General features: G+C 38.2%; 1 protein-coding gene across 1 annotated transcript in view; it reads right to left on the reverse strand.

Moving 5' to 3' along the window:
* bckdk (branched chain ketoacid dehydrogenase kinase) overlaps nucleotides 1–9931 on the reverse strand; it is a 28286-nt gene extending 18355 nt beyond the window's left edge. The window contains exon 1 of the mRNA XM_061740374.1: nucleotides 9550–9931. Coding sequence (XP_061596358.1) covers nucleotides 9550–9795 — 246 coding nt within the window. The 5' untranslated portion in view covers nucleotides 9796–9931. The remainder of the gene's footprint in view (nucleotides 1–9549) is intronic.
* Between the last annotated feature and the right edge of the window lie 1984 nt (nucleotides 9932–11915).

The raw sequence follows: 11915 nt of genomic DNA on the forward strand, positions 1-11915 counted from the left end.
ATTTAACTCCAACGATGGAGACACATCTCCTTTTCATACCTTTTTTAGCCATTTGTACTGTGAAATTACAGACACCTCTGAGATTGTAACGGGTCTCCTGAATTGAAAAGAACTTCTGTATTGGGTCAGGGAGCATTTTTGATTTTGCTTTAAACATAATTTGCATGATTTTAAAATAAAACAAATCATAAAATTTAATAACATGAGAATTTAGAAAAAGTGGATCTGTGTGAGCGTAGTAATCAGCCTTATTGATGGTACGTATGGCTCGTTTTTGAAGTTTTATTATTGAATTTAAGGTGGTTTTAAAGGTGGATCCCCACAATTCCACACAGTATGATAAATAGGGAACAATCAATGAGTAATAAATCAAATGCAAGGCCTTGGAATTCAGTATATTTCTAGATTTATACAGGATTGCGAGTGATTTTGAAATTTTCCCTTTAATATATTCAATGTGTTGTTTCCATGTTAGCTTTTGGTCGATGACAACCCCAAGGAATTTAGTCTCAAAAACCCTTTCAATATCAACATTACATATTTTTAATTTAATATTACCATCACTTTCATTTTGATTCCCAAAAACCATGAATTTTGTTTTCTTAATATTTAGAGATAATTTATTGACATCAAACCAAGTCTTGAGATTTTCCAGCTCCCTTTCTACACAACACAAAAGTTCCCTTAAATTCGTACCAGAGCAAAACAAATTGGTATCATCGGCAAATAAAACATATCTAAAAAAATCAGTTACATTGCAGATGTCATTAATATAAAGAATAAACAGTATTGGACCAATCACTGAACCTTGAGGTACACCACAAGTAATCTTTCTAAAGGCGGACATAGTATCATTAATTTGTACACACTGTTGTCTATTATCTAAATAACTTTCCAGCCAAGAATGAGCAACCCCTCGTATTCCATACATCTTTAATTTCTTCAATAGCTGTTTGTGATCTATGGTATCAAAAGCTTTCTGCAGATCAATATACAGTCCAATAGAACACTCGTTATTTTCATTTGCATTTGCTATTTCTTCTACCATTTGCATTACTGCAAAAGCAGTAGTTCTACCTTCTCTGAATCCATATTGATTTTCACTTAATAATTTATTTTTATTAATGAACCGATTTAGTTGTTTCACAAACAATTTCTCTAGAATTTTTGAAAATTGCGGTAAAAGTGATATTGGTCTGTAATTTTCCATACAGTGTTTATCTCCATTTTTATGAATTGGGATCACCTTTGCTAACTTCAAGTTGTTTGGAAAAATTCCTTTTTGGAAAGAAAGATTACAAACATAGGTCAAAGGTCTGACAATATAATCAATAACATCTTTAATAATTACTGTATCAATGGAGTGTATGTCAAGTGATCTCTTATATTTAAATTTTCTTACAATTTCAATAATATCAGTTTCATGTATTCCACTTAGAAACATAGAACTGACATTAGTGTTGATCAAATTAAACATATTTTTATCGTCATCGGATACAGTAATCTGTTTTGCCAGCGAAGCTCCAACATCTACGAAGTAGTCATTGAACTCGTCAACAATATTTTTTAAATCATCCACTTTATTATTAACTTTATTTATAAAATAATCTGGAAGTTCTGAGTTATTACTTTTATTCTGAATAATATGATTGATTACCTTCCAAGTTTTTTGTATGTTATTTTTACTGTCCGCCAATATTTTACTATAGTATTCCTTCTTTTGAATCCTCATAATGGTGGTTAGTTTGTTCTTATAGCGCTTATATTTTTCCTCACTATCACTAGTTCTCTGCTGTAAAAACTTTTTGTAGAGTTGATTTTTCTTATTACATGCCCTTTGCAGACCTTTTGTGATCCATGGTTTACCTTTATATTGATCTTTCACCCTACACATTTTTATAGGACAATGCTTATTAAATAATTTTAAAAATGTAGACAAAAATGCATCATACGCTAGATTTAGATCATCAACATAAACCTCGTCCCAATTACAACTCCTAAGATCCATCCTTAAGGCTTCAATTCTTTCTGATGTTTTCAATCTCCTTAATTTGCAGGAAGGTTTATTTTTATCAACCGAGCATTTGGTATTTAAATTATGCACAACTACAAAAACGGGAAGGTGATCACTGACATCACTTATGAGTAAACCGCTTGTTACTTGATGATGAGTATTCGTAAAAATATTGTCTACAAGTGTTGCACTCTCTTTAGTTATTCGACTCGGTTTATCAATTAGAGGCCAAATACCTAAACTGAACATCGTATTACAAAATTCTGCTGTCATTTTATGTTCATCCCATTTAATTAAATCAATATTGTAATCACCACAAACAAAAACTTGTTTCTTATCACATACCTTACCTAAAATATCAACCAAGGAATTAATAAAGGAATCGATGCAGGAACCAGGTGTCCTATATATGCAACTCACAATAATACTTTTCAGATTAGTGGAATTAATTTCAATTGTCAGACTCTCCATGATATCCTCCACAACTGTACTATCAACCACTCTACACTGAAAATCTTTCTGTACAAAGAAAGCCACTCCACCAGCCCTTTTATTTTTGCGATTTACACTAAAAAGATTGTATCCTTCTAATATAAAATTAGAGCCCTTTTCATTTGTCAGCCAGGTTTCACTAATGGCAATGACTTGAAAACTATGTTTTAATGATTGCACATTTTCTTTGATTTGAGCAAAATTTGCATAGAGGCTTCGACTATTAAAATGTATAATTGAAAATCCTTCCAAACTGAGTTCATTAAACTGATTTTCCGTGTAGTATTTGGACCCAGAGTTCCAATCTTTGTAAAAATGTGCATCTGGATCAATGTCATTCTCAAAACTAAATGATTTATGTTCAGCTGACTTCAAAAAACTTAAGTGTGACTCTTCATATATTCTATTAAAACAGGCCTCAGCTAAAAGGTTTTCATTTTCATAGAAATCACCATACTCCTGTTCTAAAGGATAGTCATCATACTCCCGTTCTAAAGAAAAAGTTATATTTGTATCCGTCATATCCTAACTAAAAAAGCAAATATCAACATGAGTCACAAGATTGTACAATGTGCTTGTATAATACAACTGCTCTCTTGTATAGAACAGTATACAGAACAGATTTATAAACTCATTGATGTTGACCAGATGTTTCACATTTATTTCACTTTGTGAATGACAATAAAATAGACTGCTTAAAATGTAAAAGGTAAAAAATAATACCAATTAAAAAAAAAAAAATAATACCTCTGACAGTGAATTTAACACTTTTAATGGCCTTAAATTTGGCAATTTTCATTTATCACTTTTTAATAATTTTTAAAACCCCGCGGAAACCCTGGTATTGTATTGCACCAATCACCACAACAAATTCCTTGTGTGTGTTAACAAACTTGGCAATAAACCCTTTTCTGATTCTGATTCTGGAGACAAATGTGCTGTCAAAAAGTTTGGTCTCAGTCACAGGTTATGGGTCCTCCCAAAGGATAATGAACCAAAACACACAACTAGAACCAGCCGAGAACCACTGAACACTGGACTGTTCTGAAGTGTCCTCCTATGAATCCTGATCTACATCCTGGTGGACATCTGGAGAAGAAACCCTACAGACCTGAGACATGATTTGTCCATGAGGACATCTACAGAACTAGATTTCTTTTGCACCTTTTGCACCACAAATTGCATTAATGAGTTGTTTGTTTGTATCAGCTGATCGTATCGTGGATGAATGTGAACGCTTGACACCTCTACTGAAGCTGTGGAGCAGGTAGAATCGATCAAATCTGTCCGTTTGGGTTTCATCCAAAATCAGAGCGCAGACTCCATGAAGACGTGACATCTTGAGGTCATTTTGATCTAGAAGTTATGAATACATGTTTTCAACTGTAACTATTAAGGGGGAAAAAAGGAAAATGACTAGAGCTGGGTATCATTACTGACCTCCCGATACGATACGATTCCGATACACTAGGTCCCAAGACGATACGATTTCCGATACAATTCGATATCGATATTCTGGTTACAATAAATAAATAAATAAATAATAATAAATAAATAAACAAACAATAATATGGGGGGGAAAATCTGGATTAAAAAATAAATAAATAAAAAATAAAATTTTTAAATCGATACTTGGATTTATGTATCGATAATCGTTCCTACACATGCATATCGATAAAATATCAATATATCAATATTTTTAACCCACCCCTAAAAATAACTTTTAGTTATTGACCAAATTCAAAAACGTGAAAAGATCTGGAGAATATTTTTATTGGATTCAAAAACACAATAATAAGAGTTAATCCAAACCACCAGAATATTTAACAGTTAAACAGACTTTTGTTCTGCTGAGAAGAATCTTCAACTCTCTTGTGTTACGTAAGAATAACTTCGGAGGCCCCTCATAAAAAGCAGCAGTGACAGGATCAAATTACGGATTCGAGGAAAGCTGCGGAGCCTAAGAACCAAGTTATGCAACACGGCGCTGTCGGACACGCCGTAAAATAAACCTGAACTCTGCTACGACTGCAGCAGCTGCTCAGCTTCAACTCCAGCTGCAGCGTGTAAAAACCAACCATCGACCTTCAAGTGTCCGTTTTTAATTTACTTGGTTCCATCAAGATGCAGTTTGTGAGCAGATATTTAAAGTCAACGAGGAAATAACTAAAATATCAGAACAAGACTGAACCGGTCGGGCCAGACGGTCAGATGACACGAATCAAATGACAAATGAGCCCTAACGAGAACACTTAAACCTGCCAGTTTTACTCCAGATGTGGTTCAGCGGTGACGCCTTGTGCTCGACGGGGAGCAGCGTGTGTTTAAGTGAAAGTAATCTGTGGAGGAACCACAGAACAACTTGACCTTGTTCTTCAGATCTGTGAATCATCCTGTTTGTACTTTTAATAATCTGCAGAAAAAACCCACAGTAGATTAATGTTGAACTGAGTCACAGGGTACCGAGAGTAGCTGACTTTAATCCGGAGGAATGGTGGTCTTAATTTGGAGCTAGTCCAGCATCTACACCCAGTCATGGTTAGCACCCCCTCCCTTCATCCTGCTTTTTTTCCGTCTTTGCATAAAGGTTTAGTACAAGCCACCTGATCACAGCAGTCTTAAACCAAGACATCACATGACAAACAGCTTATAACCATTTTTTCCCCACCAGTATGGGCTCAAATTAATACCATAAGTATTTTGTATCTGTAAATAAACTTTGTACTTGTAGAAATATTTTGTGCGTGTGCAAAAAATATTTGTACTTGCAAAAAATATTTTGTGCGTGTGAAAAAAATATTTGTACTTGTAGAAATATTTTGTGTGTGTGCAAAAAATATTTGTACTTGCAAAACATATTTGTACTTCTAGATACAAAGCTACAAACTTTTTTTTACAAAGCTTCAAACTTTTTTTACAACTTTTTCGTAAAAAAAGTTTGTAGCTTTTGTAAAAAAAAGTTTGTAGCTTTGTAAAAAGTTTGTAGCTTTGTAAAAAAAGTTTGTAGCTTTGTATCTAGAAGTACAAATATGTTTTGCAAGTACAAATATTTTTTGCACACGCACAAAATATTTCTACAAGTACAAAGTTTATTTACAGATACAAAATACTTATGGCATTAATTTGAGCCCATACACCAGAGGGTTATTTATTTAACGGGCAATGACACGGAAATACAATATAATAAAAAAAAATAGGCAATAATAAGTACTCTCATGATGCAACTTAACTTTAGCTGATGGACAGGTCACGTTTGCTCCTAGATTACGCTAGTATTCAGAGGTCCATTCGCTGTCTGCAAGGTGTCCAGGTGATGCAAAACAATCCCACACCATCAAACCCCGTGCTCAACGGTGGGTACGAGGTGTTTCTGCCCAACTGTTATGTTTGGGTTTTCTCCAAAAACTGTTCTGGACACGAAGACCAAATTAACTGATCTCAGTCTTGAATGTTTTTCACTTGTGAATAATCTTTGTCCCTGCAGAATTTTGAATTGTTTGAAAATGTTTCATAAACTTTTCCAGACAGATGCGCAGTCACAACTGCTGATTTATTTCCCTTTTGGCATTTTGTTACACACCTGAATGCAAAACATAGACCTGCCTTCCTGATGATGATGCAGTAAGGGGGTACTTGGGACCCCCACTTTCTTTTTTGCTTTCTATAGCCCCTTTCACACAGAGATTCCGCAATATTGGTGTAAAGAAGTCCTGCCAATACGCCGCCTTTGTTGGTTCACACAGAACCATACAACGCCGGCATAACGCCGCTCCCGTCTGTAAATTCACACAGCATGCCGGCGTTCCGCAATCAGAGGCGTGACGACAGCGTCAGTCCGACCGTCATGTCAGCGGCATGCCGGCTGTGTCATTCACACAGACCCCGTTTCGTCTCTGTGACGGCTCTGTGACTACCTCCGCTGCCGGCTTATTGGTGGGGCCACTTGGCCCCCCCATTCCGCCTCCGTGACTTTCACACAGAACAGCGAGGCGGCTTAAAGGCGCAACGTTCCCGCCTCGAACTGGCTGTGTGAAAGGGGCTTATGTTTGTTAACCTTTGTCTGGTGTTAGCTTTCTGTTACCATCTCCGATGTTAACGGGTCGGTTTTGACCCGTGTTTTAAATCATCTCTAAAATACACTAAAAGCAATTATCCATCATCCAATTTGTTTCTCATCTCTTGGTTACATTGTTAGGCTTCCTTATCCATGAAAATATTGCTTTTAATATTTTTGGTGTGGGCCTCTGGGCCTTTTTTTGTCAGTATAGCCCTTGATTTCAATTTAAAAAACTGGTAAAATGAACCTCAAGAGAATCATATGAATAAATAAAAGGTTGTTGTGTTACCTGGCTATTACTGAGGCATATTATAACACATATCTTAAATAAATTTGTTTCATTTATTTTTTCATTTTAATAATATTAACTATAGTAACATCTATGGTGTTATGGGTCAATTTCGACCCGTTTACATTTACCTCAAGGAAATGGAAAAAAAGTATTTTTTCAGCAATAGAACTTTAAAAAATTGTCACCAGTGATATTGTGACCCTGCAGGACAGTAGTCAAATCAAGGACCACACGTTTTCCATCGTTCTTCTCAGGGATAACACTCGCAGCTTTGCCTGTGTAAATCTGTAGGTTCCAGGCATAGCTGTTTTAGGCATTGCAGGCTGCCCAGATTTTTATGCCGTACTTCCCTGGCTTACTGGGTATGTATTGCCGGAAGGGGCATTTTCCTGGGAAAAGGAGAAGACGTTCATCCACTGTCACTTCTGGCCCTGGGTTGAACATCAGTGGAAGGAGCTGCACCCATTTCTCCCAGACATCCCTGATGGGGGCAAGCTTGTCAGATCTTGCTCTGGTATCCCTGTTGTCTAATCTGAGGAATCGTGATATCATTTGAAAGGTCTGAAGTGGCATTGTTCCCCGGAAAATATTTCTGCCTCTCGATGCATCCCAGAGACTATCAGTGGACTCATTGCAGGATCTGTACACTCCAGCAAGAAGAATAACTCCAATATAAGCATCCAGGCATTCCTCATCCATGTCTTTCCACATATCGCCATGGACTTTTTTCCCTTCAAGGTTTGTCATAGCAATTATGACTCTTTTTATTGACAATGGCATAAATAAAACATGTTTTGATATCACTGACTCTTGTCAAAGCAAACCTTGTGATTCCAGGGGTCTTTTTGATGACATTTTCAGCAGCTGCCCTGCCATGTACATGAGGTACTGAGCTCCAAAGTATCTTTCCATTTTTGGACTTTAATTTTTCAGCAGAAGAAGCTTCAACACCAGGGACCTCCTCGTCAGACTCACCAGATGTGTCAGTGTCTTCTGGATGATACTCCACATCGTCTTCCTCCTCAGAAGCCTGCTCCTCTGCATCACTATGCTGCTCTTTGTCGTCTCTCTCATTTTTAACAAAAATATAGTCCAGAACTTGGCTTACTGTAAATCTTCTTCTCATTTTTGCATGCTGCAAACTGGAGATGTGCACTCTGCAAGTGAAATGAGTGAATTGACCCTAAACGTCTGGACATGCCCGACTTTATTTGCTTTTGTTTATGTGCAGGTAAACTGGAAAACAAAAATCCAAAATGAGAATCCACTGAAGCTCACATGACTGGGATAGGAGCTGGCTGTCTGACAGTGCAGTTATGATTTCAGTTTTGGCTCTAATTATTGCTTTATAAGCTTATTTTATAACCGGGTCGAAACCGACCCTAACACCAAAAAGGTAACAATTTCAACCAGAGCATTTTATAATTTAGTGAAAAACATTTTTTGGATATTATTTTGTTGAAATAGAGGTTCCTGACAAAGTCAAAAAGCCTTGATGCAATAAACGCATTTTTGTGGTAGTTTTATGAATTTAAAACCTAAGAACGGGTCGGTGGCGACCCTAACACCAGACGAAGGTTAAATGAATAAAAGCACTGTGAAATAAGTTATGCCATATGTCTGAGGTTTTATTTGACTTGTGATTAGACCCACTGGGATTACATTATTTTCAGTTGTTTCATACAAAACATTTAAAGAAGGGCTACTAACTTGCACCAAAGAAATCTTGCCCAATACTTCTATTTGAGAGAAGCATCGTTTCCCCTTTTCTGTTTTTTAACCTGCACATAGTTTTTTTATTTGTTTGTTTTGTCCATGTGGTGGAGCTAAAAATTAGTATTTAAACGTTTCAGTTACCTGACCTAAAGTTAATAAGTCTAAAGTTTGAATAAAGCGTCCAAAAAGCTATAAAAACAATCATTACTCCTTTACTGTCCACTTCCTATTTATTGGATCGACTCGATCTGCATCGTTGCAACTTTGCTCGGTCTATTGTTTTTACTAGAAAAGCTTACTAAATCCGAAGGTTTAACATTTTCAACTTTTCTTGCACGGTCAACACTACTGACAACAATAATTAAAGCTGTTTATTTAAAAAAAAAAATAATAAAAAAATCAAACGAAATGTCCTAATGCTGTGTTCTTGTGACGCTGCGTTTAGGTGTAAATAGTCGGTGGGAATTTTGGGCGTAACGGTACACACACACACACACACACACACACACACACACACACACACACACACACACACACACACACACACACACACACACACACACACACACACACACACACACACACACACACACACACACACACACACACACACACACACACACACACACACACACACACACAACTTCAGAGTGAAATGCCATCAGATTGTGTTTTTTAGTATCAATTTTAGTTAAAAACTAAAAACAGCTCGATAGAATCTACTTTAAAGCGACGCATGCATTTACCTCGAAAAGTAAAGCCTTAGAAAATGTCAATTAATTGATTTAACGACAGCTCTGGGCGTATGTTTTTTAATAACGTAACCACCACGGTGGGAGAAGTGTGGTATTTCCTGCGGTCCGTGAACGCCTCGCCTGTATCCAGATACAGCGAGTTCACTCCGCCGCTGTCACCGGCGCGGGAGCGACGTTTCCAGCCAAAACACTCACAAACACCACACAGAAACACCCTCCTTACCCTCTCTGCGGAAGAGTCGATCGCAGACTGGTTGTAAAACGACGTGACAGTCTTGGAGCGCTCCCTGGCCAGCTCTGCGTGGCCCTGCATGGAGGACGTGGAGCGGAGCCGGCGGCCGCTCGGCCCCGCCGGCGGCGCCAGCGCGCTGGCCGCGGGGCCGAGCAGCAGGCTGCCCAGCCGCGGCGCGGCTCTGCCGCCGGAGCAGCTCAGCATCTCCGCCGCTAGTCCTGCCAGTCCCGGACGCATTTGGAGACGGGGCTGCGAGCTCGAACAGGGACTGACCTGTTCCCGTTAATGTCACAAAGTGTTAACGCCGCTGCGAGGCCATCGGGGGTCGCGCCGCGTCCACAAAGGCACGTCTCTATCTGCGGACAGCACCGCGGCCTTTGTGCGCGCTGGCCAATGGGGAGCGACCTGAGGGGACTGACGTGACGGCTCGACCAATCAGAGCGCGGAGTGGGCGGGGCCAAGAACCAGCCCCGCCCCCTCGTGGGGAAACTTGCCCAGAGCTCAGGACATGGGTGTGCTGGTGACGTCACACCAATCTTGTAAAAGCCTTACCTAAAGCCAAAAATTGTACTCAAGTAAAAGTACTGTCACTTCAGAATAATATGACTCAAGAAGTAAAAAGTAGTCATCCAAATAATTACTTGAGTAAAAGTAAAAAAGTACTTGGTGAAAAAACTACTCAAGTACTGAGTAACTGTTGAGTAACGGCTGATTTATTTTTTAACACAACCATTCAAACAGACAAAAGTACAAAATAATCATCTTCAGGCAAATTAAATCAATAAAATTAATTAAAATTAATTTAAAAAAAAATTAAAATAATCTTAAAGTGAATTCAAGTACTTTAATAAATAATAAAATACCGGTAATAACAGAATAAAAAAATAAATTAAGCACAAGTAGCACAAAATTTCAAGCCCTTGTACTTGTTCTTTTTTAACCAGGCAGAACTAGAACAAGCCCATGAACTCATAGAAACTCTGTGTGTTTGAGTCTGTGTATATGTGACAAAACATGCAAAAACAAAAATTTTTCCCAAAGAATCACCCAGTGATGTCATGAGATTGACGCGTACGCGGATAAAAGGAATAAAAGAAAAGTAACAGCTCAACGTAGCCTAATGTAGCGGAGTAAGAGGAACAGTTTCTCCTTCACAAATCTACTCAAGTAAAAGTAAAACGTATAGTGATTCAAAACTACTCCTAAAAGTACAACATTTCCCAAAACTTACTCAAGTAAATGTAACGGAGTAAATGTAACTCATTACTACCCACCTCTGAATTTAACACAGGGGAATTCAAAGTGCTTTACATCAACATCAAAAGCAGCAAGACACAATTAAACAGCAAATAAATAAAATGATAAAAAATAGGTAAAATAATATAAAGCAGAAGTTGTTAAAAAGTAAGGGCAGTAGAGGACAGCAGGTAAGTATTTAATTTAAGAGTACGCTTCAGTAAACAGTAATGTTTTTAGGCCTGATTTAAAGGAGCTGACAGTTTGAGCAGACCTCAGGTCTACAGGAAGTTTGTTCCACCGGTGAGGAGCAGAATAACTGAACGCTGCCTCACCTTGCTTGGTTCTGGTTCTGGAACCACAACAAACCAGATCCAGATGAACCTCAGGGGTCTGGGAGCTTCATAGGAACGAACTGATCAAGCATGTATTTTGGTCCAAGGCCATTCAGGTCTTTGTAGACCAGCAGTAAGATTTTAAACTCTATCCTTTGACTCACTGGAAGCCAGTGTAGTGATTTCATGACCGGTGTGATAAGCCTGGTGAGATGAGGTTCCGGGTTTTTCAGTGCTTTTATTGTCTCACAGGTGTATTCAGATCCAGATGAACCTCAGGGGTCTGGGGGCTTCATAGGAACTAACAGATCAAGTTAGTTAGTTTTTCCTGAAGTCCACTGTCATCTCCAGTCTTGAGCGGGTTCAGCTCCAGGTGGTTCTGACTGCACCAGTGGACCAGCTGTTCCACCTCCTGTCTGTACGCAGACTCGTCACCCTCCCACCCAACTCCACAATGTCGGTGTTTATAAGAGTACACACGACTGTGCCAGGATGGTCTGAGGGGAACACTTCTGTCTCAAGAGAAAATTTCATTTTTATTGCACTTGAGCATGTTTGAATGTCTGAGTCATTTACCATCTCAAAAACTTTAAGACGTGTGAAAACACATTTGTTATTAAGCGGTTCAGATTTGTGGGGAAAATGTTACGTCACAGAGACCAGATCATAACGGTCCAGCTTCATCTCCAACAAGTTCTGAATCTTGATGCATTTTCTGTACCTCGGACTTGGGTTGTACTAATAAACAAATGTGCAAAACATTAATTGAAAAGCCACCAATCAAGC

Source organism: Cololabis saira, chromosome 14 (assembly GCF_033807715.1).
Source record: "Cololabis saira isolate AMF1-May2022 chromosome 14, fColSai1.1, whole genome shotgun sequence".
Classification (NCBI taxonomy): Eukaryota; Metazoa; Chordata; class Actinopteri; order Beloniformes; family Belonidae; genus Cololabis; species Cololabis saira.